The sequence below is a fragment of the Empidonax traillii genome, unplaced genomic scaffold, assembly GCF_003031625.1.
Source record: "Empidonax traillii isolate 1590-97213 ecotype Southwest subspecies unplaced genomic scaffold, ASM303162v1 scaffold20:size5563877, whole genome shotgun sequence".
Taxonomy (NCBI): Eukaryota; Metazoa; Chordata; class Aves; order Passeriformes; family Tyrannidae; genus Empidonax; species Empidonax traillii.
Genome location: NW_020955213.1, coordinates 2346839 through 2374732, shown reverse-complemented (window position 1 = coordinate 2374732; position 27894 = coordinate 2346839). Strand labels below are relative to the sequence as shown.

At 48.3% G+C, this 27894-nt stretch overlaps 3 protein-coding genes across 7 annotated transcripts in view; 1 reads left to right on the top strand and 2 right to left on the bottom strand.

Annotated features, from left to right (window-relative positions):
• The first annotated feature begins 848 nt into the window (after positions 1 to 848).
• On the top strand, positions 849 to 9853 carry UBE2A (ubiquitin conjugating enzyme E2 A). Its single transcript, XM_027898598.1, has 6 exons — positions 849 to 1096; positions 1396 to 1476; positions 1573 to 1598; positions 6799 to 6888; positions 7931 to 8019; positions 8404 to 9853. Exons 1-6 carry the CDS (start codon positions 1053 to 1055, stop codon positions 8530 to 8532), a joined length of 459 nt encoding a protein of 152 aa, XP_027754399.1. The 5' UTR covers positions 849 to 1052; the 3' UTR covers positions 8533 to 9853.
• A 2143-nt stretch (positions 9854 to 11996) lies between these two features.
• On the bottom strand, positions 11997 to 20463 carry NKRF (NFKB repressing factor). Its single transcript, XM_027898585.1, has 3 exons — positions 20151 to 20463; positions 16909 to 17030; positions 11997 to 14831 (listed from the first exon to the last, which is right to left on the bottom strand). Exons 1-3 carry the CDS (start codon positions 20354 to 20356, stop codon positions 12838 to 12840), a joined length of 2322 nt encoding a protein of 773 aa, XP_027754386.1. The 5' UTR covers positions 20357 to 20463; the 3' UTR covers positions 11997 to 12837.
• Positions 20464 to 20950: 487 nt separating this feature from the next.
• The window catches only part of SEPT6 (septin 6), a 28984-nt gene continuing 22040 nt past the window's right edge, over positions 20951 to 27894 (bottom strand). The window contains exons 10-11 of one of the 5 annotated variants that reach the window (XM_027898559.1): positions 26896 to 26939; positions 24272 to 24380 (exon numbers count right to left, since the gene is read on the bottom strand). In XM_027898559.1, the coding sequence (XP_027754360.1) occupies positions 26936 to 26939 (4 nt within the window). In that variant the 3' untranslated portion in view covers positions 24272 to 24380; positions 26896 to 26935. The other 4 variants (XM_027898551.1, XM_027898533.1, XM_027898527.1 and 1 more) reach the window with 4 other exon arrangements.

The following is a 27894-nucleotide window of genomic DNA, read 5'->3' as shown; positions in this document are numbered from 1 at the left end:
ATCTGGGACCTCCCCCGTGAGCCAGGACTGTTGGAAGATGATGGAGAGCGGCTTGGCAAGCTCTTCTGCCAGCTCCCTCATTACCCTAGGATGGATCCCATCTGGTCCCATAGACTTGTGAGGATCCAGATGATTCAGTAAGTCACCAACTATTTCCTCCCGGAATACAAGGGGGCTATTTGGTTTCCTTGGTTACAAACTGGTCACCAGGAAGGCCTAGACTAAAACCATCACAGTCGTGCTAGTTTTGGCTGGGATAGAGTTAATTTTCTTTGCAGTAGCTGGTGCAGGGCTGTGTTTGGATTTGTGCTGGAAACAGCCTTGATAATTCAGGGATGTTTTTGTTGCTGCTGAGCAGCTCTTTCCCAGAGCCAAGGCCTTTTCTGCTCGTCACTCCACCAGCGAGGAGGTTGGGGGTGCACAAGGAGCTGGGACAGCTGATCCCAACGGACCCAAAGGATTCCAGACCTTAAGGCCTCATGCTCAGCAGTAACGCTGGGGGAGAAGGAGGAAGGGGGGACGTTTGGAGTGATGGTGTTTGCCTTCCCAAGCTGCTGGGGCCCTGCTGCCCTGGGGACGCTGAACGCCTGCCTGCCCTTGGGAAGTGGGCAGTGAATTCTCTGTTTTCCCGGGTGTGACGTTCCTTTCCCTCTCCCACTGTTTCGATCCCAACCCACAGCGCCGCCGACGCTCCGCCCCCTCCATGACGTCAGCGGCCACGTTCCACCCCCGCCCCCCGCCGCCGTTGGTACAGCCCCGCCCGGCACCGCCCCCGCGCCCGCGCCGCGGTGGTTCAGCCTGGGACGGGGGTTCCGCCACATCCGGCTCCGCCTCCCCCCCCGCGCCGTTGGTACATCCCGGGACCGTCCGGCAGCCGGCGCAGGAGTCGGTGCAGATCAGGCTTCCCCCCCCGTGCCCGCCGCAGTGGTAGAGGCCGCGATCGCTCCTGTCCGTCAGCGCCGCCGCCGCCGCCTCAGTCGGAGCTCGAACCGCGCCCGGCGCCCCGCGCTCCCTCCGGCAGTGTATGCCTGAGCTATAACCCTCAGCCCGCCATGTCCACTCCGGCCCGTAGGCGCCTCATGCGGGACTTCAAGAGGTACCGAGGCCGCGGGCCGAGGGGACGGTGGGGGGAGGGCGGTCGGTCGGAGGACGAGGGGCCCAGCGCTGGCGGGGAGGAGGGGGCAGCACAACATGGCGGCGGGGCAGGGCGCGCTCCGCTGGTGGCGCAGCGCTGGCGGCGCTGCCCGGCGCGGGTTACGCCGTTTGCGCAGCGCGGCCGCCGCCGGCCTGGGTTACGCTGCTGGCGCAGCCGCCGGCCCCGGTACGGCGTTTGCGCAGCCCCGGGCCGGGCTCCGCCGCTGGCAGGGCCGCTCTCACGGTCCGTGTGCCCCGCAGGCTGCAGGAGGATCCCCCGGCCGGGGTGAGCGGGGCCCCCTCCGAGAACAACATCATGGTGTGGAACGCCGTCATCTTCGGGTGAGTGGGGGCGGCGGGGGCCGCTCGGTCGCCGCTCGGGGGGTCGGAGCCGGGCAGCCCGTGAGGTAACGCTGTGCTTTGCTTTCCCTCCTGCAGGCCCGAGGGGACCCCTTTCGAGGACGGTAAGTGCGGCGTGCGGGGCTGGCGTCTGGCGTTCTGGGGGCAGAACTGGTGTGGTTTGACACGGCCCTGGTGTCATTGCCGTGGACTCTGCAACAGGTGTGGGCCCGGGGGGCGGAGGGGGGGCATGGGTCACGTTCACCTGACCACAGGCCCATGTGCTTGACTTAAGTAAATACCCTGTTTTTTTCCTTACTCCCACTTCCAAAACCTGATACAGATTTAGATTGCTGTGTTGATTTACTGAGACAGACAGATTAGCTTGTAGGGTCTTGCTTATAGTCACGAAGTCTGGCTGTCCAAAACCTAATTCAGATCATTTTAAGGATCTTCAGGCTTTTGTGTTGAACCCTGGACTGTGTTTTTAGGGACACTCATATTTGGAGAACCATCAAAAACCTGGTATAGAACCGTTGTCTTCTGTTTGAGTTCTGTGTTTCTTTTCTGATGCTGGAAGTGTTTTGTGAGTAAGTCCCAGTGTGAGTCAGCTGAAGTAGGAAATGGGCTGCATGTTTGAGGAAGTTCAGAACAGTTGGGTTGTGGGGTTTTTTTGCTATTTACTTCTGTCTGCTACAATTGGTATCGTTCAGGACTTAAGATTAAAAGGACTTTTTAACTCTAAAAGCAGACTAAATAGGTCCTGGTAACATACCTGTAGTTTCCATCTGCCTTATTGCTGTTGATAGGTTTACAGGTGCTGTATGAATACTTCAGCATCTTGTGAAAACCTGTTAGACATGAAATACTGTCTAACTGAAATCAGTGATGCATTTTTTTTAAGATACTTTCAGTGCAGGCTATAATTAATCTTAGATCTCCATGACTCATGACAAAAGCACAGAAAAAATTCCTTAACTCTTTTATGTTGTTCTTGGCTTACTGCCATGTCTGTGTTTATCCTCGGAGGTAGCACCTGTGGACATGCCTCTAAACTGCAGATTGTTTTTTCTCTGTGAAGATTTTAAATATTTCAAGCCTAAGAAAACTGCAAAGATTCCAGTTTCTTTTTTTAATGTATTTGGTTGGTTGTTTGCTGTAGTAGCTGCTTCAGCAGTCTAATGTTTAGAACTTGAGCGTTCCATAACATTGTATAATAGAAGGGGTAGACTAAATATGTTTTGTTATCTCATCTTGTAACCTTTAAAGAAGGCTCCCTTAAACTTCTGTGAGGGTTGCTAGAGCTGCTTAGGCTCTTGGAGCACTGCTGCTAATGGAGTGATTCACTGTTTGGAGCAGAAAGCTGTCTCCTTGCAGTGTGCTAAGATGCAGGTTGTTTCCATGCTCAGGCTCTTCCAGCTCAGTGTGTGGTTAACAGATGCTATAAGGGGTTTTTTTTCCATACATTTCCATTTAGTTGCGGAAGGTTGAGGACTGCTTTTGAGAGCCCTGATATATTGATTTCCTCTGTGCTTTCTGTGGCAGCATCATTTTTTTATCTCGGATGCCGAGGACGTGTTGGACTCGCAGCAGTTTGAGGTTCAGGCAGATGCTTGAGGCTTCTGCTGTCTTGCTTTGGTTGATCTTGTAATCTCAGGGTATGATGGATTGCTCTTTTCATAGCAAAGTGTGTGTTTTCACACTGTGCTCAGGAAGACAGATGTGTCTTGTGTTGCAGGATATCTGCTTATCTCCTCTTCTCTGGACGTATCTTACCTTATGTGAGATAACAAAACACTAAGTGGTGCCTGGAGATATGGCATTATTGGTGCCTCAGCTGTGCTTTTCCATTAAGTGAGTAGAGTAGCACAGCTCAGATAATGGTAGTGCGGTCCAGCTTAATGTGGGTAAAATTAAGGGAATTTTAATTTAACAGTATCTTAGTTTGGGCTTATTTTGTAAGTGTGCAGGCCCTTGGGAGTCAAAGGGACACTGAAACTCTGTAATTTTTCTCATAAAGCCTTTGAGGTCAGTGCTTCAGAAGTTACTGTTGTATTTTTGGTTTTAGGCACTTTCACTTTCTGGTGATGCTGTAAGACTTCAGAGAGCTTAGTTCTTGTGAAAGTAGCCTGTGAAGTTTTGGGGTTTTTGTTAAAACTGAATATGTAATAACTCCTAATATTGTGAGAATTACTCTTCTTTATCCTCCCTCTGGTGAGGTCCTTCTCCAGTCTCAGCTTCTGAGGTGTCTGGACTGAAAACCCGAAGTTCAAACATGTTTGTTTACTTGCTGTGCAGCTGACATCCCTCCTTCTCCACCCCCAGACCTTGGAGGGTGTTTTCACAACTCGGTGTTCAGGCTGGCTCAGCTTAAGAGCAACCATTAATTTAGATCAGCAGCATAACTTCCATCTTCTCGTTTAAGAGGATTCAATTGCAGGTGTCTGCAGTAGAACCCTGGGGATATTTATCCTGCCCTTCACCATATTTGTAAGAATTTATGTGTTGCATCTAAAGTGGTAGTGCTGGCACAGCCACGGAAGCCCAGGCTCTCCCGGTCCTTCAGACCTGTTTCTCTGAAACCAGATGGTGATAATGTGGTCAGTGCAGGGTTCCTGGCTTGGAGAGAGTTAAGTAATACAGCTGTTGTAGTATCCTGCCTTGCTGTCATCATGCAGGAGTCTTGAACAGAGAAAGCAAGGCATTTGTGTGTTGTGGTTTGTTCCTTGCTTGTGGAATATGGATCGTGTATCCTCATGTGGGAGCAGAAGAGATGGTTCCTGCTCTGTGGGCAGTGGAGGGGCTGCTCTTGCTGCCTGCAGGGAGGGGGCCCAGCAGGGGCACGGGCTCTGCTCTGGGGGGCTGCTCTGGCCAGCACATGGGTTGTGCAGAGACTTGTTAGCTGTGTCAGGGACTCAGATCCTGAGACAGGAGAAGCTGATCAACAAGGTGAGTACAGGACAGAAGAGAATGTTTTCCTCAGTGATGATCCCACTATCAATAATGACAGTGAATATGATAATTTATGTTTTAAAAATGGATGCATAGGGTAAGTTGTGAGGAACACCAGTTGAAAGCTTTAAGCTTAGTGACAGACTGAACACTGAAGGCCTCATCCCCACAGTGTGTGTTGTGACGCCTGATTGACTTGTGTTGGCTTCCGGCGTGAGTGACCCTTGGACTTGAGTTTGTCAAACGTCTGGATTTGTTGTTTACTAGAGCTCAACAATGAGGTGTTGTGTACTGGGGAGCTGTTCCAAAGAGCCATTGCTACTCTGGGCCCTGACTTGGAAATCTGAGTAGGTAGATACTCCAGCTGGACACTGTCTGCCTCTCACTCAGATTTGTATTTAAAGTAATGCTGTCCTGCCTCTGGTGAGACAAAGCTTCCCTTTCTTTCAGTAGTTATAAATGGATTCTAAGACCAAACTGCCTGTTACTGCCCTTGGACCGTCTTGTCTGTCCCCTGTGCTCCCACTTTAGGCAGAGTTCCAGACCAGCATTCATTGGCTTAAGTGTGCTTGTTGAACTCTATCCTGTGATGGTTTGTGCTCAGTTTTCAGCCTGCTGCTTGCTTAGTCACTCCTCCTTCCTCAGGAGGAGGTACTGAGAACCAGAACTGGGGCAGGGAGTCTCTGAAATTCAGAATCACATCTCTAAGCATTTGGTTCTAAAGGGCCAGCATTGCTTGGGATTGTCACCATGTAGGGAAGGAAAGGTAGCCCTGAGCTGATGTTTGCAGCTCCTAGTTGTTGTTACTAACTTCCCAGTACTGGCTTGCAAACTGATCTCAGACCTGGCTCTGTGCTTCTGGACTAGCTGGGGTAAAGCTTGAAAGCCCCACTGCAGACTTCCATTAACTTGAACAGTCTTAACTATACTGTTCTGGCTGTTCTGTTTCACAGTAAGATAGCATGGTGTTGGCTTTGTGCTCTTATGTTGTTAGGCTGCTAATAAAAAACAAACATGCAAAACCTTATTTTTAGGGTGTTGAGACTTCCTACTGCTGTAGGGAAAGCATTGAGGCATCTGCGCTGTGTCTTCATTTGCAAACTGGAACGTCAAAGCAATGACCTTCATTTCTTGCAACTCAGTGTTACAGTTTATCTCCTTATAAAGGAAGGAGTCCCTGGGAGATACTGCAGGTCCTTGCTGATCTGAAAAGAAAATTGGGGGGGGGGGGGGAATCTGTTCTCTGGCTACCAGTTTCTGGCACATATTTGCCAGCCAAAGAAAGGAATAACTTCATTATATTAGTGCTGGAAAACTCCCTCGCAGTAGGAAGCAAGGACACTGAGTGTGGGGGGTGGAGGGAACCTGACTGGTCACTGATATATAAGAATACCTTTTGAGAAAGGCAGTATGTCCACCCTGGCAGCTCCTGTAAGGTGCAGTCCTCCTGCAGAAGAGCTGTATATTTATATGAAGGTGCTTCAGAGATTTCTCTCTGGGCATACTCAGGCCCTTCCTAAGCTGCTGCCTGGGCTGGTTGCTCTCAGGTGATACTGTGGTTGGGAGAAGCTCACAGGATCTGCAGTGGAGTGTGTGAGTTCTTTAGTTATCCATCTGAATCAGGAGCAGTCCTTAATCCCCTGGACCCATATGTGTGCAGCTTAGTTGACAGACTTCTTATTCTCAGATTGTCACAGCCTGAGGAGAAGGGCTAAAATAACTTACGTTGGTGCAGGCTGTTAAAACGGTTGGAGTGGGACTCAGCTGCAGTTTTCTGTTTCTGCCTAATCAGTCTTTCTCCAAGGAAGACCAGTTAGTGTGAAATAAATGGTGAGATTTTTATTTTGAATTGTTGGATTTGGATGCTGCATTCAATACTGCTTTTCTACAGTAAGACCTGATTACCTCACAGGTCGTGAGAAACTTTTTTTTTTTTTTTAACGCAGAGGAAATACATAAGAAGGTCCTTGTCATGACAGCACATTCCATAGATAGGGCTTACCGAAGCCCGGCTGTTACGCAGATGGTTATACACCCACTTGTGTTGTTTGTACAATGTGCTGGGATTGGGCTCTGTCAGAGAAAACCTCATGGGCAGATTTAATTCCTTACACAAACCTTTTGACTGGGATGGTAGTTTTGGCAGTAGAAGTCACAGGAGATACTCTTGTACCAGCACTGTCTGGGACTTCAGTGCTAATGATTAACTCCATCAAGTAGAGGAATGGCTGTAGGGCTGCCCAGTCTGTTCCATGTCCAGCATGCGTGTGTGAGCACAGCAGTATCAGTGTGCATTGTGGAGGGATGTTACTTATTCATCCCTTGCGTAAATTCTTGTTGAATAAAGGTTGCTTATCTCTCTTTCAACTCCAGGAACTTTCAAACTTACAATAGAATTCACAGAAGAATACCCAAATAAGCCACCTACTGTTAGATTTGTCTCTAAAATGTTTCATCCAAATGGTAAGTACTTACACAATGTGTGGTTTTACTTCTGTTGTTTTGTTGGGTTGTAGGGAATTTTTGAGGTGGGGGGGGAGGAATTTTGTTGTTGGGGTTTTTTTTTTATTGTTATAACTTGCTTTAGAAAAAGGTCTATTTATTATAAAAGTTTCCCCTGTCTAATAAGGCAGCAAAATTCCAGTGTGGGTTTTGGTGAGGATGGATACATGAGCAGTGCTCAGGCTTGAAATGAGAGTGGCAATAAAAGGAACCTCTTAACTTTCAGTTATTACAGCACAGTACTGATGAGACTCTCCTCTCTCAACTGCCTGTTGTTAAGCCTTACAGAAGAATGTTTTGTACTTAAATAGCAGTGCCTTGGACTTCTATCTGTTATACTGTAGGTAGAGCATAGTGATGATGCTGAATGCAGCTGACTTCTATCTCTTCCCCAAAATCCCTGTAAGAGCAATACACCATGAAGTGTAGTGTCACTGTCCACTATCGCTCGTCACAGTAAGATCATTTAATAAATCCCCTTCCTTGGTAACTGAAGGCTGGAGAGGTACCCCTTGCCTCCAAACAAATATCGGCTTTGTGAAGAGACACCTGAAACTTTCAAATGTGCAAGAGTGGGTACAGTGCAGGGAGGGAAGGTTCTCCTGTAGCTGCAGTGAGGAAGGTGACTGGACTCTGACGTAGAAACTTCATGGGGAAGCCTTGAGTGTAAACAGCTGTTCACTGGTGTTCTTTATTTGGTTCACTTTGGGGTAGCTGAAGTTTTTTTGCCTTAAAATCTATTAATGGTTTTCTGTAGCAGTCGTTGCAATGACACAGAGAAGTTTGATGCTAGAGGCTTGAGTTTAAATACCTCAGGTAGCTGTTTGTGAGGAGCTTCACTGCTTCCAACCTGCAGGCCTGTTGGCTGGGTTGCAGTCTGTCAGATGCTGTGGACTGTTGTAGTGTCTGTGTGAATGTAGGTTTTCAGGATCAGGCAGTAGCAGGAAAAAGCCAGTAGCTGTACAACTTCTGTTTTAAGCTGTTCTCTTTGAACCTTTTCTAGTCTATGCAGACGGTAGTATATGTCTGGATATTCTTCAGAATCGTTGGAGTCCTACTTACGATGTCTCCTCCATCTTAACATCCATACAGGTAAAAGAACTCTGCATGAAAAGGTGGAATGACATTAGGATGCTTTGACAAAAACAGCAAAAACCATTTTTCTCTCTCCCAAGAGTCAGTGTAGCAGCTGTACCTTGATACTGGCCCAGTGTGACTCCTTTCCAGGTGTAAATGGGCTGGGCAGTGACACAGGTGGGTGCTGCAGGGACCAGCCCAGGGATGCACTGCCTGGCTGTCACAGCCCCCTGTGCTGTGCAGTGGCAGCGTGGCCAAAGCCTGTAACACCTTCCAGCTGCAGGAGTGCGTTGTGTGCACCTGGACTAACCTCTGTGCTCTGATCAGTGGGTAGTTCGCAGGACACGTTGGAAAGCTGTGTACTTTACAATGCCTAAGGATCTTTTTCTCTTTGCACAGTCTCTATTGGATGAGCCAAATCCGAACAGTCCAGCAAACAGCCAGGCAGCTCAGCTATACCAAGAGAATAAGCGGGAATATGAAAAACGGGTTTCTGCAATAGTAGAACAGAGCTGGCGTGACTGTTGACCCAGGATGATGCAAATGAACACTCTGTTGATGAGGAAAATAAACAAAGTGTCCGAGTCATCTTTTTCCTCCTAGCATTTACTTTGCAAGCAGAATAGCTGTTGTGCTGTTGCCACCCTCCCTTGCTGAAGCTTCTCCTTGGACATCAGAACGCACCCACTTTGAAGTCAAACGTTCTGTACTTGGGTTACTTGCAAAAGAGTTACTGATGATGAATTCATTTTCTGTGGTCCCTCTCCAGTCTTAGGGCAGTATTGTGCATTTCTGTAGTGTACACTAAGCTTTTAATTGTAATTGTGTTATACACAGTGATGCTTATGTGTAGCTTGATTAAAGGGATGTTTATATACATACACATTTTTTAACTGATATTAACTAAAGTGCTGATGTGTCCAGGCTGGTCACTTCTACTATTGGTTTAGACCCCACTGCATTTGTAAGTATTGAGTGAAGAAATAACCTGTTTCCTTTTTGTATTGGTTTATCAACTCCTTACTCATGTTAAAAAAAAATCAACTCCTCAATTGATTCCAATTCAAAGATTTAGTAAGACCCTGGAATGCTTGTTACTTCTGCACTTCACATGCAAGATTTATGTACAGATCTACATAAATCACTTTAGCTGTGGTACTTGGATCTTTGCTGAGGGCGAGAAACAAGCCCTTTTTTATTATTATTATTATTATTTTAAAGGACATGCCTACAGAAACTGTCAGTAGGTTTCTATAGTCCTGTCACTGAGGCATTACTGGGCAAAACCAGGTAGAGGTGTGGTACTCGGCGAAAGGCCTTCCATGTTAAGGAAGAGGTAAAACCTGACCTGTTCCAGCTGTGGAATTACTCTCCTCTGGTATCTTTCTCCTGCCCCTTATATTTCACTGAGAAAGATTAAGTTCTTTGGGATCTAACTTTGTCTTGTGGAAAGTTTGAATTAAGTCCAGGGTAGGCACTCGAGTCTCTGCAGTTTCTGCTCTTTGTAGATGACCGCGTGGTTTGTGTGAGCTACTGCTGCATGCTTGAGTTTGTTCCCTTCAGTTTTATGAAAGTATTTTTTCAACTCTGAAAAAAAAAACCAAACATTTGTAAGTCCAGACTCACTTTTTTTGTAAGGCAAGTTTGTACCTTTGGATACAGAACCTTAAGCAGCAGTGTGGGATGGAACCTACAATTGTGTTGTCCACTGTTCCAGTGTCTTTTGTGTGCACATTGGTCTGTTAGTTGAAAAGTATAACTTTGCACAAGTAACCCATGTAAGAAACTGTACATTTTTCAAAAGTTGTAAATAAAGTGTAACCTTAGTGCTTATTGTATAAATAGGCAAGAAGTGTATAACTGTGCTTATTTACCTGGGGTGGCAGCAGTTGGGTGTGGGATCACGCTCCAGCACTGACATCCGTCCCAGTCAAGGCAGCAACTGGGGGAAAGCTGTGCCTGGGGTAGTGCAGGATAATAAACTTGGCTCTAGAGCCAAGAGGGACAATGGGAAAAAGACAGGGCTGGCTGCATGTGCAGAAAGGTCAGGCCTGGGTGTGAGTCATGGGGAAAAAGGAGCCTGGGTCTTTACCAAGGTAACCTCATGTAATTAATTGATACAGAAATCATTTATTTTCCTCCTGTCTTAAAAGAACAGGATTTATGATGACTGACAGATAGCAAAGGCTGGTTCTGCTACTGAGCTCCACAATTAAGATACAAGGGGCCAAACTCTTTCAAAAAATTAAATCCAGCTTTGTATCTGCTGTGCCAACAGCTTGTACCCCTGAACAGGTCTTCTGCCTTAGCTGGAGCAGCCTCTCACTCCTGAGGTCCTGCCGATGTTCATTTTCCTGTGGCAGTGTTTCCTAAGGGACTGCATCCTTGTAATGGCTGGAGAAGGCAGCACGGAGCGAGTGCCTCACGTAACTGTGGCTGTTTGTTACACATTCCGTGTGCAAGACTTCCCCAAGTCAGAGCCAGCTGAGCAAGGAGCACCTTGGTGGTACCCACCAGTGCAAAATAAAAACCCAAAGGACTCCAACCCCACCTCCTGCACAGGCAGGGATGGCTGATGCCAACCCCAAGCACTGTAAGCAGTGCCCCAGTGCCAGCTGCAGAACCCCTTCTGGAAGGGCCAAGTCACTCCAAGGTCACAGGAGCCCTCCTAGCAGTCCCTCTGTTCTTGTGTTTGTCTTGACAGTCACAAAAAACCCTCAAAAGACCAGAGGGGACTCTTAAGGCACCCTGGTGTCTCTCCAGAGCCCTGATGGCTGCACAGACTCACCTGGGAGGGCGAGGCTGCTGCTCTTCAGCTCCCACAGGTACTGCCCCGCCAGCCAAACCTCCACTGGCACACCAGGTCCCACACGGGCACCACGCTTGGCAGAGACGGGTCATGGCCACTTCCCGGGGCAGGGACAGCAACGCCCTGCCCTGCACAGACTACACGGGCCCACCACCCCTGCTGAGGCACCGTGACCTACAGCCAGCCCACACCTCTCCAAAAAGAGGCATTTTTCATCCTCAACACCAGTGGTGCTCTCACTGCTTTTCTTGGCATCAGCGAGCTCTGAAGACCTGCTGCATACCCGAGGTAGGGAGGGGGAGCTTCACTTCTGCTTGCAGGAATATCTCCCTAGAAAGTACCAGGCTTCTTCCACTCCTACAGCACCATCTGCTAGAGCCCAGCATTCTTGACAGCAGAATTCAGAGCCAGGGAAAAGGAATAACGCACAAAAACCCCCAAACAAAATGAAAGAAACAATCTACCTTCAGAATTAACTGCCACATTATTTTCCTACAGCAGGAGCAGCACCAAGTTGTTAATTCAGCAGTCCAAGCTGGCAGAAGCTGTGCTGCAGCCAGGCAGGGAGAGGACGGGATGCTCACTCTGCTTCCTGAGCGAGTCTCACCTGCCAGGGCATCCTGCAGGGATGAAAATGCCTCTAACTGCACAGCACCAGGAGATCCTGCCTCAGCGGTAGAGGAGCATTTAAAAAAGCGCTGGGACTATTTAAAAACAGAACAGGAGGAGGGGAAAAAGGTAGAGGATGGCATGACAAGATGGAGAGGCAAATACAGGTAACAGAAAACCAAAGGCGAGAGCTGAGACACAACAGGAGAACAAACAAAAACACTGCAGGAGGACTGGCTCAGCAATACAGAACCAGTGCCGACAGAAAAACCAGCACGTCTGACTCTGGGCTCTTCCAAAATCAATTCCTAAACTTTACACTTCCCAGGCGTGAACTGAGTGCTCTCCAAGGCTCACAGAGCACCATGTCCTGTGGTGCTGCCGGCACAGCAGCACAGCCAGCAGTCAGCCCCTTCCCTGGCAAGGAGAAAAGCCCTCCGGCCTCCTGGAGAGCTGCCACACTCACACATGGCTCAGAGCAAGGCCACAAGTTTATGGTGAATCACCCACGACAGGCACAAGCACAGGTGCAGGGATGGAGTAGAGAAATAATCAGGCACAGATTTGGTTTTGCTCAGGATTAAAGAGCTGATATTCAAAGTAAAAAAATAAGTTATATAACAGTCCCCACAAGCTACATGAGCATCTTTGAGCGTGGGCTCTGCATTTACCTCTAGTTTTTACATTTCACACTTCACCATGGCATTTGCACATGTCAAGCAGTTCTCCAGGGTGGAAAGGCGCTGGAATTCTCTCCGTCCGATACGCTGGCCATGAAGGTGCCTCCAGTGATTCACAGAATGGGAGACTCAGCGTACAAATCTATGAATAAAACTGTACTGCTGGTTAAGGGTTACATACTGTACATACACACACGGCAGAGACAAGACCTCAATATATGTATTTCTCAAGAATAAACACAGTTTTCACACTTTTTTTTTATACAAAGTGTGACAAATCCTTTTTTTCCAGAAATAAAACTTTATTGTCATTAATATCAATTTTACATACAGGTTTATGCCCCCAGACTGCATTTCCTTTGCTTTTTTTAATTATTAAAAAAAAAAAAAAAAAAAAAAGGCTTTTTTTTCCTTCCTTGTTCAAGAATAAGGGACCTATGATTTTAAATGATGTCAAATTCCTTCTCATTGGACATGTGTGTTTGCTATTACAAAACTATTAAAATGTGAAGGAACGAGTAATATCAAAGACACATACAGTAACTGCACTACTGCTTTTGGGTTGTGCTAATGTACTTGAACAGAACTCGGTCGGTTCTAAACGCCTAACAACATTTTAGAAATTATATTGCCAAAGTAAAAGATGATGTTATTACCCACAAGAAAAATGCAGCATCTCTTTCTTTAGTCGAGTGTCCAGGAAGCTCAGTCTCTGGTCTAAGGGGACACCTCACCTCAGTTTGCTTGGGGCATGATAAGCTCGTAATGCCCAACCTGGCCTTCCTGCTTCAGCTGGTCTAACAGATCTTCCTTGCGCCGCTTCCTGCTCACCACCAAGTATCTGTTGTGTCCCTGCCCATGGGATTTACTTTTAAGACCATATTTTTGGGCTATCTGATGTATCTGCTTCCGCTCATCCATGGTCAGTTCTCTAGAGAAAGTCAAGTCAATGTGACTCTCTGAGCGTGCATAGTTTCGAATGATCTCTTCAATATCTCTTTTAGCGATTCTGTTCACCCTTTCTACATCAAGCCCAAGTCCTTCCCTTTTAAACTGCTCTTTCACTGAGATAGGTTCTCTAATTCCTTCACCATCTTTCCCTAGGCCACCGCCTGTCCAGCCCATCTTTCTTAAAATTTGGTTCCCAATGTTGTCTTCTTTGATCTTCTGTTTGAAAGCCTCTTCTGCTGACCGACCCCGGATCTCATTTCTGGAGATGACGTCTTCAACAGTGCCTTTCTTCAGGTTATTAACAACAGTTGGCTGAGTCTTTTTGAGGATTTTCACGGCTTCCTCTGCTGCCTCATGCTTGACAGATTTCTTCACTCCAACTGCTTCTGCGATGAATTCATCCTCAAGCATCACCTTGCATTTCCATCGCATGCCTGTCATCCTCTCGAACACGTACTCCACCGTCATCTTGTTGAACTGGGCGGTGTCGTTCAGCGTACACACGGGATTGCTGGAGTTCTCATAGATCACCAGGTCCTTCAGGTCCTTCTTCCTCCCGGAGCCCCGCGACGAGCAGCCCACTTTCTGCACCTGGGTCACTTTGAGGGATGCTATATTCGACTGCATCTTCTGCAGGATTTTCAGGGCCTCCTCAGCCGCTGCGTGCTTGCTGGTCTTTTTCGTGCCAAACCCCTCGGCCAGGCAGTGATCTTGGAGATACACCTGACACCGCCACGAGCGGTTGGGCATCAATTCGTACTTATATTCAACAGACATTTTGTTGTATGAGGCAGAATTGTTCAGTATTCCTATTGCATCGCTGGCGTTCTCCGTGAGGACAAAACTAGTCCAGTGTTTGTTGGTATTGGCGGAACCTTTCACGGACTCAGTACCAGGCTGCATCGGGACACAGTCCCTGTTGGCAACTACAAACTCCTCGTGAGGCTTGAGGGCAGGAGGGAAATCCGTGCGACACACGCCCGCCTCGCACACCACCAGGTCCTCGTGGTAGGTGTGCTTGAACTTCCGCTGGACAACTCGAACCTCCACGGACTTCTTCAGCAGCTTCACTGCCTGCTCCGCCGCTCGGTCCCGCGACCCGTTCTTGCTGCCGGCGTAGCCGGTGGCCAGGTAGACGTTCTGACATCGCACTTCACAGGCAAAGCCGTCAGTCAGGAGCTTCTTGCTCTTGGGGAGGTCAGCAGGGGCGATCTCTTTCAGAGGAACATAAATATATTCAGGATTTGTCTTGCATGCCTGAATCGAACGCGTCAAAAGATACGTGAAGTTAATTTTATCAGTCCCCGTGTTCGCATCTGGGTTGGCAAGGTTTTTCCAGACAGCCGCTGACAGTTTCTCCATAAAGCTCTGCTTCAGCATTATTGCTGACGGAGGGAAAGTCTCTGATGCAGACGGGGCAGTTGAAGGGGAAACAGAAACCTGCAACGCGCTGCTTGTGGTGGAGTCCACACTGTTCACAGCCCTCTTGGCTGCTGCTGCTGCTGCTGGGCCTGCAAAGCCTAACCCAGCTGTGCTGGAGACCTGGGGATCCACGTCCCGTGCATTCGCAAAGGAATTTGTACAGTTTTCAGCTGGCTGTGCCATGCTGTTTGTGTTTGCCTCCTGGTTCACCTCCTGCGGTTGGTTATCCAGAGAGTTGTCCTTCTTGCCATCCTTCTCAGCACTGGTGACAAAGTGTATGGGTTCAAAACGTGGGCGCACCCGGAACTTGGGCACCGCCTTTTTGGGAGGCTCAGGAACCACCTCCGGCTCTGGACCTGTGAAATGTGAGAAAATTACACAATTACCAATATGTGCATGATAGGCAGGCAATGTTTTCAGAGAGTGATCTCCATGAGGAGCCTGTGGGCTCTAAATACAGGATTTGCACTCCTTAGCCAAAACCCAAGAGGTTTCTTTCCAAAGACATTCACAACTGATCAAATACGACCAGTCATTCTTGTGCAGGTCACTATAGTGGTATTTCCACCTCCACAACTACCACACAAAAATCTTTGCATATTTAGTTACACAGTGTTGCCCCCCAGCATTGCCCACTGAACCCATCCACTCATTTCTGAAGTTAATCCATTAAAAGCTACTAAAACAAATAAAACTACAAGACAGAACACCAGAGCAGGACTAGAGCCTCAGCTCTGACTCTGCTGCATGGCTGTGGAATGATCTCAGTTAAACTACTTTATCTCCAGGTTTTCTTGTCTGAGGGGGAACATAGTGAGACTGAACTCCTTTCCAAAACACACAGGGTTGTTACTGGTTTTGACATTTTCTGTCAAAGTATTCCTTTTTTGGCTAAAGGGCACCAAAAATGGAGAAATCTGCCCAAGCTGCAGTGGCTGAGGGCCCCATTACACATTACTGAGAGACCTCTTGTTCCTTCACCAGAAGAAATGCAAATGAGGCAGACTATCCTGACACGCACAGCGACTGCAGAAAAGGAGAATCAAATAGCTGACAAGCAAATGTGTAACATCTAAGGGATGGTTATACAAGACTTCTGTGAAAGATTTAGCCCCCACAGGATGATGTGGTACATGTGTGTAATTTCATCGGGGGAGCAAAAGGCCACTTCAGTGCTGGGAAATGCTGCCTGATCCAGGGCCAACATATGCAGCTCTAATATAGGTCAGGCAGCACATCTGTCTAGACATCAACCACCAGAGCATGGTTATCATGGCCCAGCTCCCTGCAGGTGAAAACAACGCTCTGCACGCAGCACAAACAGCCCCTCCTTCCTACTTAAATCAGGTGACAAAGCTCTTACACACACGCTACACCCTTTGGCCATCAGTTCTGATGAATTATGGCAACGTTTCCCTTTCTTGCTCTGTTTGTATTTTGATGGTTGCACTGCAGCAGCACCTAAAGGCTCTTGCCAGCAGAACAGCTCTTTATGCTGTCTGTGCAACACGCCACAGAGAAACCCTCCCCTCAGAGCTGCTGCCTGTGACAGACAAAACATGGGAGAAAAGCAATATTTATCTCAGTTTTACAGCTGGCCCATGGAAGCACAGAAAGACTGCTGGTTGTCAAAGAGAAGCAACTTTGGCAGAGCTAGGGATTATATCCAAGCCTAGAGGAGCCCTGTGCTTCACACAGGACACACACATTTGTGCTGCACACAGCCACAGTGCTGGCTGACCAAGGGCCTGCCTGCACCCACACCCCGCAGAGGGGCACAATTCCCAGCCCTTTCCAGAGGGAAGTCAGGCAGCTCTGAAGGTGCTGCAGAGAAGCCAGAAGACAGGACCTGTTGAACTGCCAGCCTCCTCTGCCTGCTGCACTTCCTCCACTAGAAAACCTACAGCTGGAACACCGACCCCTGAGCCTATGGGACTGGGCTGACACAGGCAGGACTCTCCCATTACAGTAGGGAATTAAAAAAAAAAAACAAAACCAAAGCTACACATCATCTCACCCCTCCTCCCCACAATTCTCCAGGCAGGTCATAACTCAAAATCAATGAGCTGAACTCCACATCTCCACATGCACGTACAACCCCTCCTTGGGTTAGAACATCACGCCTCACCACAGCAGAGAAAGGCAGACAGGGATTTCATTACACAGATTCGATTCCCAACACTATCCCTAGAGGAAACCAATTACCTGATAATTTAAATGAAAAATGGTATTTTCTTAAGCAGAGGGAGAACTCTGCATGACTTACGCACACGGCAGGGGGGGAGGGGCTGCAGTCCAGCAGAGCACATCATGGACACTTCTCCCATTTGCCATGTCAGCTGTCACTGCCCTCCCCACAGTCCCACTGATGCCCACCAGGCAGGGCAGGGCAGGGCAGGGCAGGGGGCCCCTGACACAGGCACAAATACTCACTGTCCGATGGAGAGCGGTGTCTCTTGAGCTTCCTGCTGGGAACCAACTCGTACGTCCTCGTCTCGCCAATGTCGATGCCTTCGGCCATCTTGAGAACCTTCTCCATGACCTGCACGCCGTACCTGTGCGGATCCAACACAAACCACCTGAGAGCCGGTCCCACGGGCAACACTCACGTGCACACACCAGCTTTTGTCATGTACAACGAGAACTGAGGCTGCCTGGGACACAGCAGCTGGTGCAAGGGAGACGCTCCCCTGATTCTGCTGGAGCAGAGCTGAGCACTGTCCCCCTGCCACGGCCAGTCCAGCGTGGGCAGAAAGCTGAGGGGGCTCACTTGTGAATTACAAACCATGCAGCCACCACACCGACAGTGTTCACATTGAAATTTAAATACGTTATCTGACAAAATACAGTATCTGGCAGAACTACTGGGAGCACTGAGGAACACACACAGGTTGTGCAGAAGGAGGAATAGCTTCAGTGAACTAAGCTCAGGAGCTCAGGATAGCACTGGAGTCCCCTGTGGGGCAGCAGCCACAGCCCGCACGTCACCAGCACCGCAATCAGGTGACAGAGGCCCCGCTCAGCCTCATCGACCACTCTTTAAAAAGCCAGACTAAATTCTGGCTTGGTGCTGTAACCAAAACGTTTCAGATCCCCGAGCCACAAGAGAGGTGAGGAGGCTGTAACACCCCGAGCAAACCCAGACCCTGCCCCAGCACTGGGAGTTCTGCACAGGCAGGACTTGCACGGCACAGCCCCGTCCCTCTCCTGCCCCACAGCCCTGACCAGCTCAGTTTTCCATTGCTCTGGGCATCTGTCACATGATTTCAAGCCATTTGCACACTAAAGCTGAACAGGAAAAAAACTCTAAACCTTTCTATCCAAGGATAACCTACAATCATGGCCTGAAAGCAGCCTCTGAGAGCTTCACCCCATGGTTCAGAATGGAGAACAAGCAATGCTGCACCTGTTCCACGTGTGCCCACCATCCAAAGTCAGAAGCATCAGGTCACTGCCCATGGACAGGAGTCCACAAGTGTCATGAAGTGCTGCAATAACTTGACCAAGCTTTTAAATACTACTGTTTCAAGGGCTCTGGAAATACACTCACCCTCCACTCAAGAAATGCCCTTCCTGCTCCTGATTTAGAGGGCCAGGCAGAAATCAGATCCATTTAAATTCCTGGCTGAGAACTCTGAGCACACGCTCCTGCAGCCCCAGCACAGCTCAGCCCCCAGCAGAGGGGCAGTGGAACTGTGCAGGGGAAGAAAATGCCAGGAGGGATCAAAGGGAGACCGACAGTGGTGACACCCTCACCCCCTCGCAGCCGAAAGGGAGAGGGGTGGGAATCTCTGTTCCTCTCTCTGGCTTGCAGGGAAGAGGCATTACCTGTGATGGACAATGTCCCTTTCCAGCAGGGTGCAAGAACAGCTTAGATTTGACATCTGTCGTTCTTCACCACAAAGGATGGAGACCTTTGGGGCTCAGATTTCTGCCAGGGGGGCAGAGAAGTCCCCTCCAGTGCCTCACTGAAGTCTCCCTGGTGTGATTTTAATACATTACACCTTACCCTGATCCCAGTAGCTGTAGAGCATAATGCTTCCCCCTACCCCATTCTGCAGCCACCTTGAACTTATTTGAAAACACAAACATCTTCTCTCATCCAGCCCTAAACTAAATGGAGCCTTCTACTTAACTCCTTCCTCACAGACCATGTTTTCTAAGCCTTCTGGACATTCTCCAGATCCCCTCCCAGCAGAACACTCACTCAGATTTCATCAGCAAAGACTTTGATCTGTATATGCTCTGACAAACAGGTTGTCTTCAGCCAGGAAATAATCAACAATAGGAAAACAAAACAAAACAAAACCCAAGCCCCACCAGCTCAAAAAACAACCAGTAAACTTAAAGAGAAAACAACAAAAATCCCCCAAACTTCGAAGTCATTCACTTAATACAGCAACAACAGCTCTTCCCAAGCAGCAAAAGGCAGTTCCAGGGAATGCTGTGGGTCCCCTCTTTCCCAGACAATACTAAGCAAAGCTGGAATTGTCTTTAACAGCCCAGCATGTTCCTCTCTGCTGTGTGTTCCCGGCTGGACACAACATGAGGAAACATCCTCACTGGTAATGGCTCCACATCCATCCTGCCCAAATTCCATCTCCCCTGAGAGCTATAGGTGAAGATGAGCATCAGGTAAAGCACGTGTACCTACAGGCTTAAACTCCATCAGTTCTTGGGATCTGAGATCTTCACACACAGTTGTTCATTCACTTCTGTTACCAGCAGCCTGTATCACTGCACCAATTCCCAAAAGCACTGGCACAAAAATGGCCCCCCAAGACAACACACAAACGCACTAACATGGGCCAATGGCCCACACAGCCTGTCTCTCAAGAAGATATTCTCAATTTTAACATACTACTCAAGCTTGGGAATTGGGAGCTATTTTTAAATTATGTTTAATTTCGGTGCTTGTAGAGCAGAACAGTTTAGTACTTGAAACAGAAAGGAACAAGGAAACAGGCAGATCTGTATTTAAGGATGCTGACTCGGCTCTACACAAATGACACAAAGTATTCCCCACACAAGGCTCCGGGTCGGAACAGTAATCGAAGTCAGTTATGTGCCCTCAGCGCTCCCAAGCTCTTCTGTCACTGCAGGCTTGCTGAGGTTGGTCCTTAAGCGGTTGGTTCTGCCCTTAAAGCCTCCCGTCCACTTAAAAACAACCACAACATCGGAGGTGTCGGCCGGAACGCGGGTGTCGTCTCTGCAGATCCCCCCAACCCGGTCGGTTACCGTTCGGTTGGGTTCTGGCAATCCTGACACAGGACTGCTGCCATCCCGCAGGCCTGTTTCTCCCAGAAAAGCCCAGAATTAGGGGCAGTGTACAGGCTGCTGTGTGCGCAGAGGGAAACTGCTCACTTCAATGACAAAGCACAGCACCGCCAGCCTAACGAGTCCCGGGGGCGGGACATCGAGAACTACTTTCAAAACACACATGAACTTTTCCAGCAGTTTGCTTCGCTCCCCATACAAACATGGGTACATCTGAGCAAAGAAAACTGTGCGGGAGCTGAAATACTCCCGTCCCAGCCCGTTCCGCCCCGGTGTGTTTTAGAAGGCAGCTGGAGCCGAGACCCGGCCGCGACGGGAGCCTGACCCCTCCTCCAAAGGGGCTCCAAAGCTCTGCCCGAGGCAGGACCCCCCCGAGCCGCGCTGCCCCCGGGGCTCACCTGCAGCCCATGAAGACGTGGTTGGTCCAGAGCACGGAGAGCGCGAGCAGCCGGTCGATGGCGGCGCCGGGGTAGGCGGGCAGGTGCCGGAGGATGAAGCGGCGGCGCAGCGCCCATTGCCGCTCGGTCTCGTTGTACTGCCGCCACTGCTCCACGGCCGGCTCGGTCACCGCCTCGGGCTGCGGTTCAGCGGGCGGCGGCGCCATGGCGGGCTGAGGCGGCGGGGCCGGACCCGTCGGGCCGGGGCGCGTTCGGCGGGACCAGGCCCCACGTGCGGACCAGGCCGCGGCGCGCTGCGGGCCCACGGGGAGCGCCGGCGCGGCCCGGCCTCAGCTCCGCCCCCCGGCCCTGCTGGCCGGTGCCGGTGCCGCCGCGGCCCCGCCGCCCCCGCCCGTCCCGGCCCTGCCCCTGTCCCTATCCCGGCCCGGTCCCGTCACCCGCGCGGGGCCGAGCGGAGCGGCCCGGCCGGCACCGCCTCACGTGGCCGCGCGTCACGAACGCGCGAGACGCCGCGAGACTCCCCCGCCATGGCGGGGCACGGCGCCCCCTGCCGGCGGCTGAGGCCGGGGTCAGATGGGGCGGGGCCAGGGCAGCCCCGGGCGCAGTGTCCCCACGGTCCTGAGTCCTCTCCCCTTCTTCTTCCCTATTTCTCCTCCTCTTCCCTTCCCCTCCTCTCCCCTTCCCTTCCCCGCCCCTCCCCTCGGGACCACCGTCCCCGCGGGGCTTTGACTCCCCCGTGACGGTCTGGGACCCCCCCCGGCCCCTGCGGGAGTCCTGAACACAAACCACAGCAGGCGCGCTGGCTTTTCGTCATTTTTTATTTAAAATTGACATGAAAGTTAGAAAGGTCACAGGCGGAACAGTGCCGGTTCCTTGGTGTTTTGCCGTGTAAATATATATATATATAACGCGGTGCAGTTTTCACACACTTCCATGTGTTAAAAGGGGAGGGGGCCGGGATGGGGAGGTGGCTCTGGAAGCATGCGGGGAGCGGGCAGGTAAGGACGGGGCTGGCCCGGCACTTCTGGACCAGCTCACAGGGTGCAGAGGGGCCGCTGTGATGGTTATACCGGCCCCCAGCACCGCCTCTCCCTCCTGGTACTGCCAGCTTTCCCTAACCTTAAAGAACAGAAGGAGGTGCAGTTGGGAAAAAGAAAGTATCACTTGACCCACGTCCACCAGGCTTGTTTAACAGGGTGGTGAGACACAGGAGGACACCAATGAAAACACACAGTTCTTACTTTATTTCTTTGATAAAATTAAATATTTTGTGGCTGCCAACAGAGCAAGTTGCACCATGTTCGTATTTCCTTTGATTCTTGAATGCACGGTTTCCAAAACCAGTCAAACAATAGCATATTGAAAATATTCCTTAGGCTCCACACCCCAGGGAAGCCCACAACATTTATATTATTAAAGACAACATTAGAAAAAAAAATATGCCCATAACAACGTTTGAAAATGTATTCGCTACATCATTAGTCCAAATATCACATTTCTGTCGCTCTTCAAAATCCCAGGTAACAATCAGTTCCCCCCATATCACCCTGTCTTGTCACACAAATTACAAGACACTTCAATTTTAGGTATCATGCAAGTCAGTAAAAGAGCTTCTTTCCAAGACACTAACACTGAAGATTTGTTCCCCCCTCCCCAGACATAAGACCCTTAAACTCTTCTAGAAGTGGCAGTCTTCTCCCTCAGACACAGTGCAGCTGGCGAAGACAGATTAAAAAAAGCTACAGAGAGAGAAAAGGGGAAAAAAAAAAGAGAAAAAACCAGAAGATTAGCAAAAAAAGAGATAGACACTCAAAAAGCAAGAAAAAGAGATGCAACATGAAAACAGCTGACAGAGGAGAGATGGCATCTCCTTGTGGTACCCTCAAGTACTTCAGAAACCACACATATAAAAACCTTTTTTTCTTTAAAGTCTTTTTGAAGACTTAGCGTAACTTTAAATAACTTTCTAATAAGGCAAATGGTCAGGAAGAACTGTCAGTGACCTGCAGTAAGGTAAAAAAAGCAACATTAAATGGTTATTTAGCAGGTAATCTAGAAATCCTTGACAGATTGATACTGACTGGTTTGGGGAACAGGGTAACATGCAACAGTAGAGGAAGAAGTAAATATTCAAATTATTTTAACTTCCTAAAAACCCCCAAACAAACCACAAAGCAATCTAAGAGTTCTATGGGGAATTAAATTGTGTTTATGGTGAATACCTGAGAAAATACATTGCCATCAAGAGTTTGGACTGCCCTGACTGCTGGAAATGGAACCCAGACCGCGGTGTGATCTGGGCAGCTGCTGCTGTGAGCAGATGGGCTGACACTGCTGGAACTGCTTGTGGGCCTTTGGCATCACCCAGAGCACTTCTCCAGGAAAACTCTGAGCAGCAGCTCGCACTAAAACAGCACCACCTATCAGGGCTAGGCCTGACATGTGCTTGTCTCCTAAAAACCCAGGGTTGGGAGGGTTTTTGTTGAGGCTGTTTGGCAGCAATGCATCCTGATCTTTCAGCAGGGGCAGGACGTGTGGATTCACCCACACACAGAGCACTGAGCCCGCCCACAGCACGACTGAAGAATCAGGGCCACAACAAGCAACTCCGAAATGGAAACCAGGATTTACATGCTAGTCTTCAAGGAGCACAAACTAGCAAGAGAAAAAATAAAAGAAAATTAAAAAAGATAGGTAGGTGATGCCATGAAAATGACACCAAGTTTAAAAAAGAAAACAGTGCTTTACCTCTAAACCATGTGATAATTAAACTAAGGTGGTGTTGTCGTTTTAACGTCACCAATAAATACATTTAAACTGCGTTGTTATTTTGCCAGCAAAAATAACTCACAGAACTTGATTCCCTATCCCTTATCTATCAAGGTGGAGAGAGACCAGGAAAAAGGGGAATCCATTAATTGTAGGGGAAAAAAAAGTATGGTAGGATTGAAAGGTGCAGCATCCGAAACCTTGTTAGCAGTAATTTTACATTGTTTAATAAAAGCAATAACCATCAGTACATAGCAGAGACAGAATCACAACGAGGATATAGGAGAGAGCAAGGGTAACACCCTGGAAAGGTCACAGCTGAAATGCTGTCACGTTTTATTAGACCCTCCGATTTAACAAGTAAATGAAGGTCCATTCCAGCCCATTGTATTCAGGGGTAATTACTCAGTACAGAGCCATGGGTTACTGTAAAAGAAGGGCAAAGAAAACAAAAAACAAAAGAAGTAAATGTTAACCAGAATTCACTGTCTGATGAACTCTTTATTTAAAAACAAAACTCAGCCAGAAATACACAGAGAAGACACCTGCAGGCAAACCACAGTTGCACTCGGCCAGAGTGAACTCTTGGCCCAGTCAGCAAAATACCCTCCTTTTTAGTGCAAATCTTGCAGTAAAAACAAGGCTTTTGCTGAATAGAAAATACAAAAAGCAACCTGCCAACATCTGTACACTTTAAAAATGGATGCCAGCTACAAAACATACAGGTTTTTGCATTAAAACCAGAAATTGCTGGAATCATTGAGAAGAAAGTCAAAGAAACAGCATCATCTTTCTTCACAAACACTGATATGTACAGCAAGGTGTCCAGCTTTCCCTGAGATTGGATCCAGGATGTGCATCCAGGCCAGCACAATGAGAGGGAGACAAGGCAAGAGATCCTTCGTGACCCCTGCAGCATTCAGAGAACACTTAGTTGCAAACCATGGATCCAAATTTGAGAATTCCCCAAGCCTGAGGACTAGAGGTTTGGACTCAGGCTCATGCCTGTGAGGATGTCGAGTTTTGCAAAAAGTCCTTGAAAATCATATGAATAACACATGGCAGCACAGAGGGGGGTGACAAGGGGTTAGGCACAGCAAATTAATAAGGGGAGAGGGCAGCAGCCTCTTGAGACAGCACATCCCACCCCACAGCAGCATCGGGGAGGTAAACGCACCCCCCTGAGCAGCCCTGGCACAGCACGGAGCGGGGACAAAGAGCTGAGCAATGGGAAGAGGGGACACACACGGGAGCACTGGGAATCAGCCACGAGCACCTCTGGGCAGCTCTAGCTCCTCACAGGGTCAACCACAAGAGCCCAGGGCTCTGCTTAAACCAGCATGGTGAGCGCAGGGGGGTGGGCAGAGGTGAGCAGACAGGCACAGTGGCACAGCCGCGTGTTAACCGGGGGTGGGGCATTTGCCTCTGGTGCGAAGGGAAAGGCTCTACAGGAAACCCGGACTGAAAATGAAAGAAAAAGGGAGGTTAATGGCTTTATGGATTAATGACAAAAAAAGAAAACAAAAAAACAACCCCGAATGTTTCCTAACACACACACACACACACACATACACAAAAAGAAATGTTGCTAAGCGATGATGTTAATGATGTTTAATTTGACTACAGAACATGCTCTATGCAGACACACACATGCATACACACGCACACACTAAGCAGTGGGATGAACCAAATTTATTTTCTATAACAATCCTCTCACAGTTTTGCGAGCTACAAGACTCATCAACTGTGACTTGTTTGTATTCATGCAAAACAGTGGAGCCCTGCAATACTTTATGGATCAATATGGAGAGTGTTTTTTTGAATTCTGGGAAAGTACCATATATACATATTTAATTTAGCAATGACAAATGCCCATTGAAAAAGGCACTGTCTGCATTTGTGTAGCGGGAACAAAGAACTTCATTTGATTCAAAGCCCAGCACACAACAGTGTACAGTTATGAGGGCTACCAAAAGCAATCCAAACCCAACAAAAATCAGTAATGTTCACGCTAACTGCACTTTAGCCGTGCCTTCGTACTCAGCACCAGAATGAACAGTTCTTCTTTGAGCTTATTTTTTCAAATTCAGAGCCTGATAAGCAGAGAATTGTTCTTTTCATTGTTTTACAGTTACCGTTACATTAATTCAACTAGACAGCTCAAGGCAACTGCAAGCTCCAGTGCGAGGCAGTGCAAGACCCTTCTGAAGCTCTTCTGTTAAGTGGAAGGTCCCATTTAAATTACATTCAAATGCCTCTCACTGACAGCGTAATGTTTACTTGCTTTTCCATTTCCCTTGGTGGAGCTAAGAGGGAAGGAATCCTGGAATCAGCTTTTACCTATTTAAGGGCAGACCATAATTTAGTCCAGACTATTCAGGAGGGAATGTAAGTTTTAGCTTTGACTGCAGGGAAGGGTGGACTCGAGGCTGATTTTTCAGAGTGTTTTATGGTTGAGAGCTGCTGCTCCAACAGGTCACTTCTCTGCAAGGCCTGCACACCTCAGCCTGGGGCCTCTCACCCTTGCCTTGGATAATGAGTATTGCTGCCCTGTCAAGAAGCAAGACATTCCTGTGGGAGCTGCCTTTTTCCTCTCACCAGAGAATCAACAACAAATTAAAAAGGCTCAATTAAACACACTCAAGCTAGTTGAAAGCAGACCACTGTCATTAGCAGTCTAACTAATAACCCTAATGAGGATGCTGCTCTCCTGCCAGGCAGGGTCATTTCTTGTGCATCTTTGTTCAAACGACCCTTCCTTTTACAGTAGATGCAGGCACTGCAGGGCAGACCCTTGCTTACTGCTGGCTTTGTTAACCCTTCCAGACAGCCCTATGTGTTCCACAAGCTTGGCCCTGACTTTGTGGCCACCTCACGCGCAGGCAGAGCCACTGACAGTCATTGCAACTGGAGCAGAGCAGACTCACAGCGTAACACCCCTGACAGGGCTCTCCTCCAGCGGGAACTCTCCACACTAAACTTGGCAAAACTCCTCAGGCACTTGGATCCTGGCCTTATTCAGGGGCTAAGTGCTCTGGCAGGCTTTCTGGACACAAGTTGAGCACAGCCATCTTCTACCTCTATCCTTACCCTGGCCATGGGCACACTTGGCAGGGCTCCCAGGGTGTGGGTCTGTGTCTGCCTGCTACAACTGAACAGTCAATCCATGGGTGACCCATTTGCCTCCTAAAAATGTCATAAAGACTCTCAGTCTCTCTTCAGAGCCTTCATTATCTGCTAATGCTCATCCCATTATCCCTTGTGGTTTTGGACAATCAACTATAATCTGTCAGCAGGTGAATACTGGTTTGGTTACTCAGCAGTAGCTTTTTTAATGTTCCCTCTCTCACATACATGCACACACAAACACATATACGCAGTTTGGTGATCCTCTGGTGCTTTGGGACAAAGGTGAGCTCCAGGCTTGGCAGACTTTACTATCTGTTAGTATATGAAGAGGGAGATAGAAACTATTCTTGGATCTGCCTTCACCTGGACTGTAACCACAAGTTAACACTACAACTTGAGAGGGGTGGGAGGGAAGGAAAAGAAAGGGAAGAGACATTTACATGGCTGGCTGGGCTGTATCATCAGCACTACATCTCCATAGCAATTGTTGCCATAGTATCAACATGGCCTGCGTGATTAAAGAATATAATTTATTTCTGAGGGAGATGGAATAAAGAGAACAGAGCCAACAAAGTGCTGGGAAGATTTAAAAGGAAAAGGACCTAATCCTTACTTTTTACGTTTAATATCCTAATCCAAAGTCTCTGCATTTTACTTTGCAGAATCTTTAAAGACAATTACATCCCTTTTCTACAACTGCATATGTAGAGAGAGACTGGTAGAGCACATATTGTGAGGGTGAAAGCAGAGGAAGACAGAGATAATACTTATAGGCTTCTTTTACCCTTCCTTTTTTAGGAAGAGTACTTGATCCCACTGTGAGGCTCTATTAGTTAATGACGCTTACCAGGACAGTGTGCCTCATGCACCATGCAGCCAAACAGCAGCTAACTGTAAAACAGCACACAGGTAAAGAGCTAATGATGATGATGATAATGATGTCACAACAAAAAACCAACAAAAATAAACTAAGTTATGATTAGTGCAAATTACACAGCGCTTAGGTTTAAACAAGTCACCTGTGAAAAAGGCTAGTGTACTGCCAGACAGTAGTGAACCAGCTACAATTAAGCTACAGCTTGTGAAATTCATGGATTGTTAAGGAAAATTTATGATCTAAATACCGAAATGGATTATTAAGGACAACTGGAGAAGTTAAAGAGCAAAGAAAGCAGCACCATTTCTAACACAGCTATTTTCCTGGAGGAGAGGGAAACCCCCTAATATCTTCCCAAGCTGTACTGAAGCACTGACCTATCTCTGTCATGGAGTTTTCTGTGCCCTTAAATGACCAGGACAGTACCAAATCTTTTCCATATCAATGTGCTTGGTGTCAAGGAGCTCTTCTGAGATCAGAAGCACAAGAGTGTGACCTGGGCCACAGCAACTATTTGCTGATAAATACAGGGCACCTTGTTTCCCTCTTCTGCATTCCTGACCCTGACTAATCTCAGGGCTGAAGTCTGCTGTCCTGAGTGAGCAGATGTCTGAGGGCTGTAAGCGTGAAAGAACTCAGTTGTGTGTTCCTTACACGGTCCAGGCTGGGGAGAGAAGTCTGCCCCCAGTCAGTCTCAGACTCCTCAGCATGAAAAGATACTAAAATCCCCTGAAGGTAATTCAAATGAGCAAATCAAAATAAGCAGTGGAAAAAGGAACAGACTAGTGAGAAAAGGGCAGCACTAATTACTCATCAGAAGAGAATGCTGACACAGAAGCAGCTCCAGTTCAAAACTGAAAGACTAAACCAGGATCTCATTTTTGTTATTGGGTGTTTCCTCTCCCATCTCATTTGATTCCAAGCTTAATGGTCACAGGCTTTTTCCATGACAAACAATGCTGTCAGCTC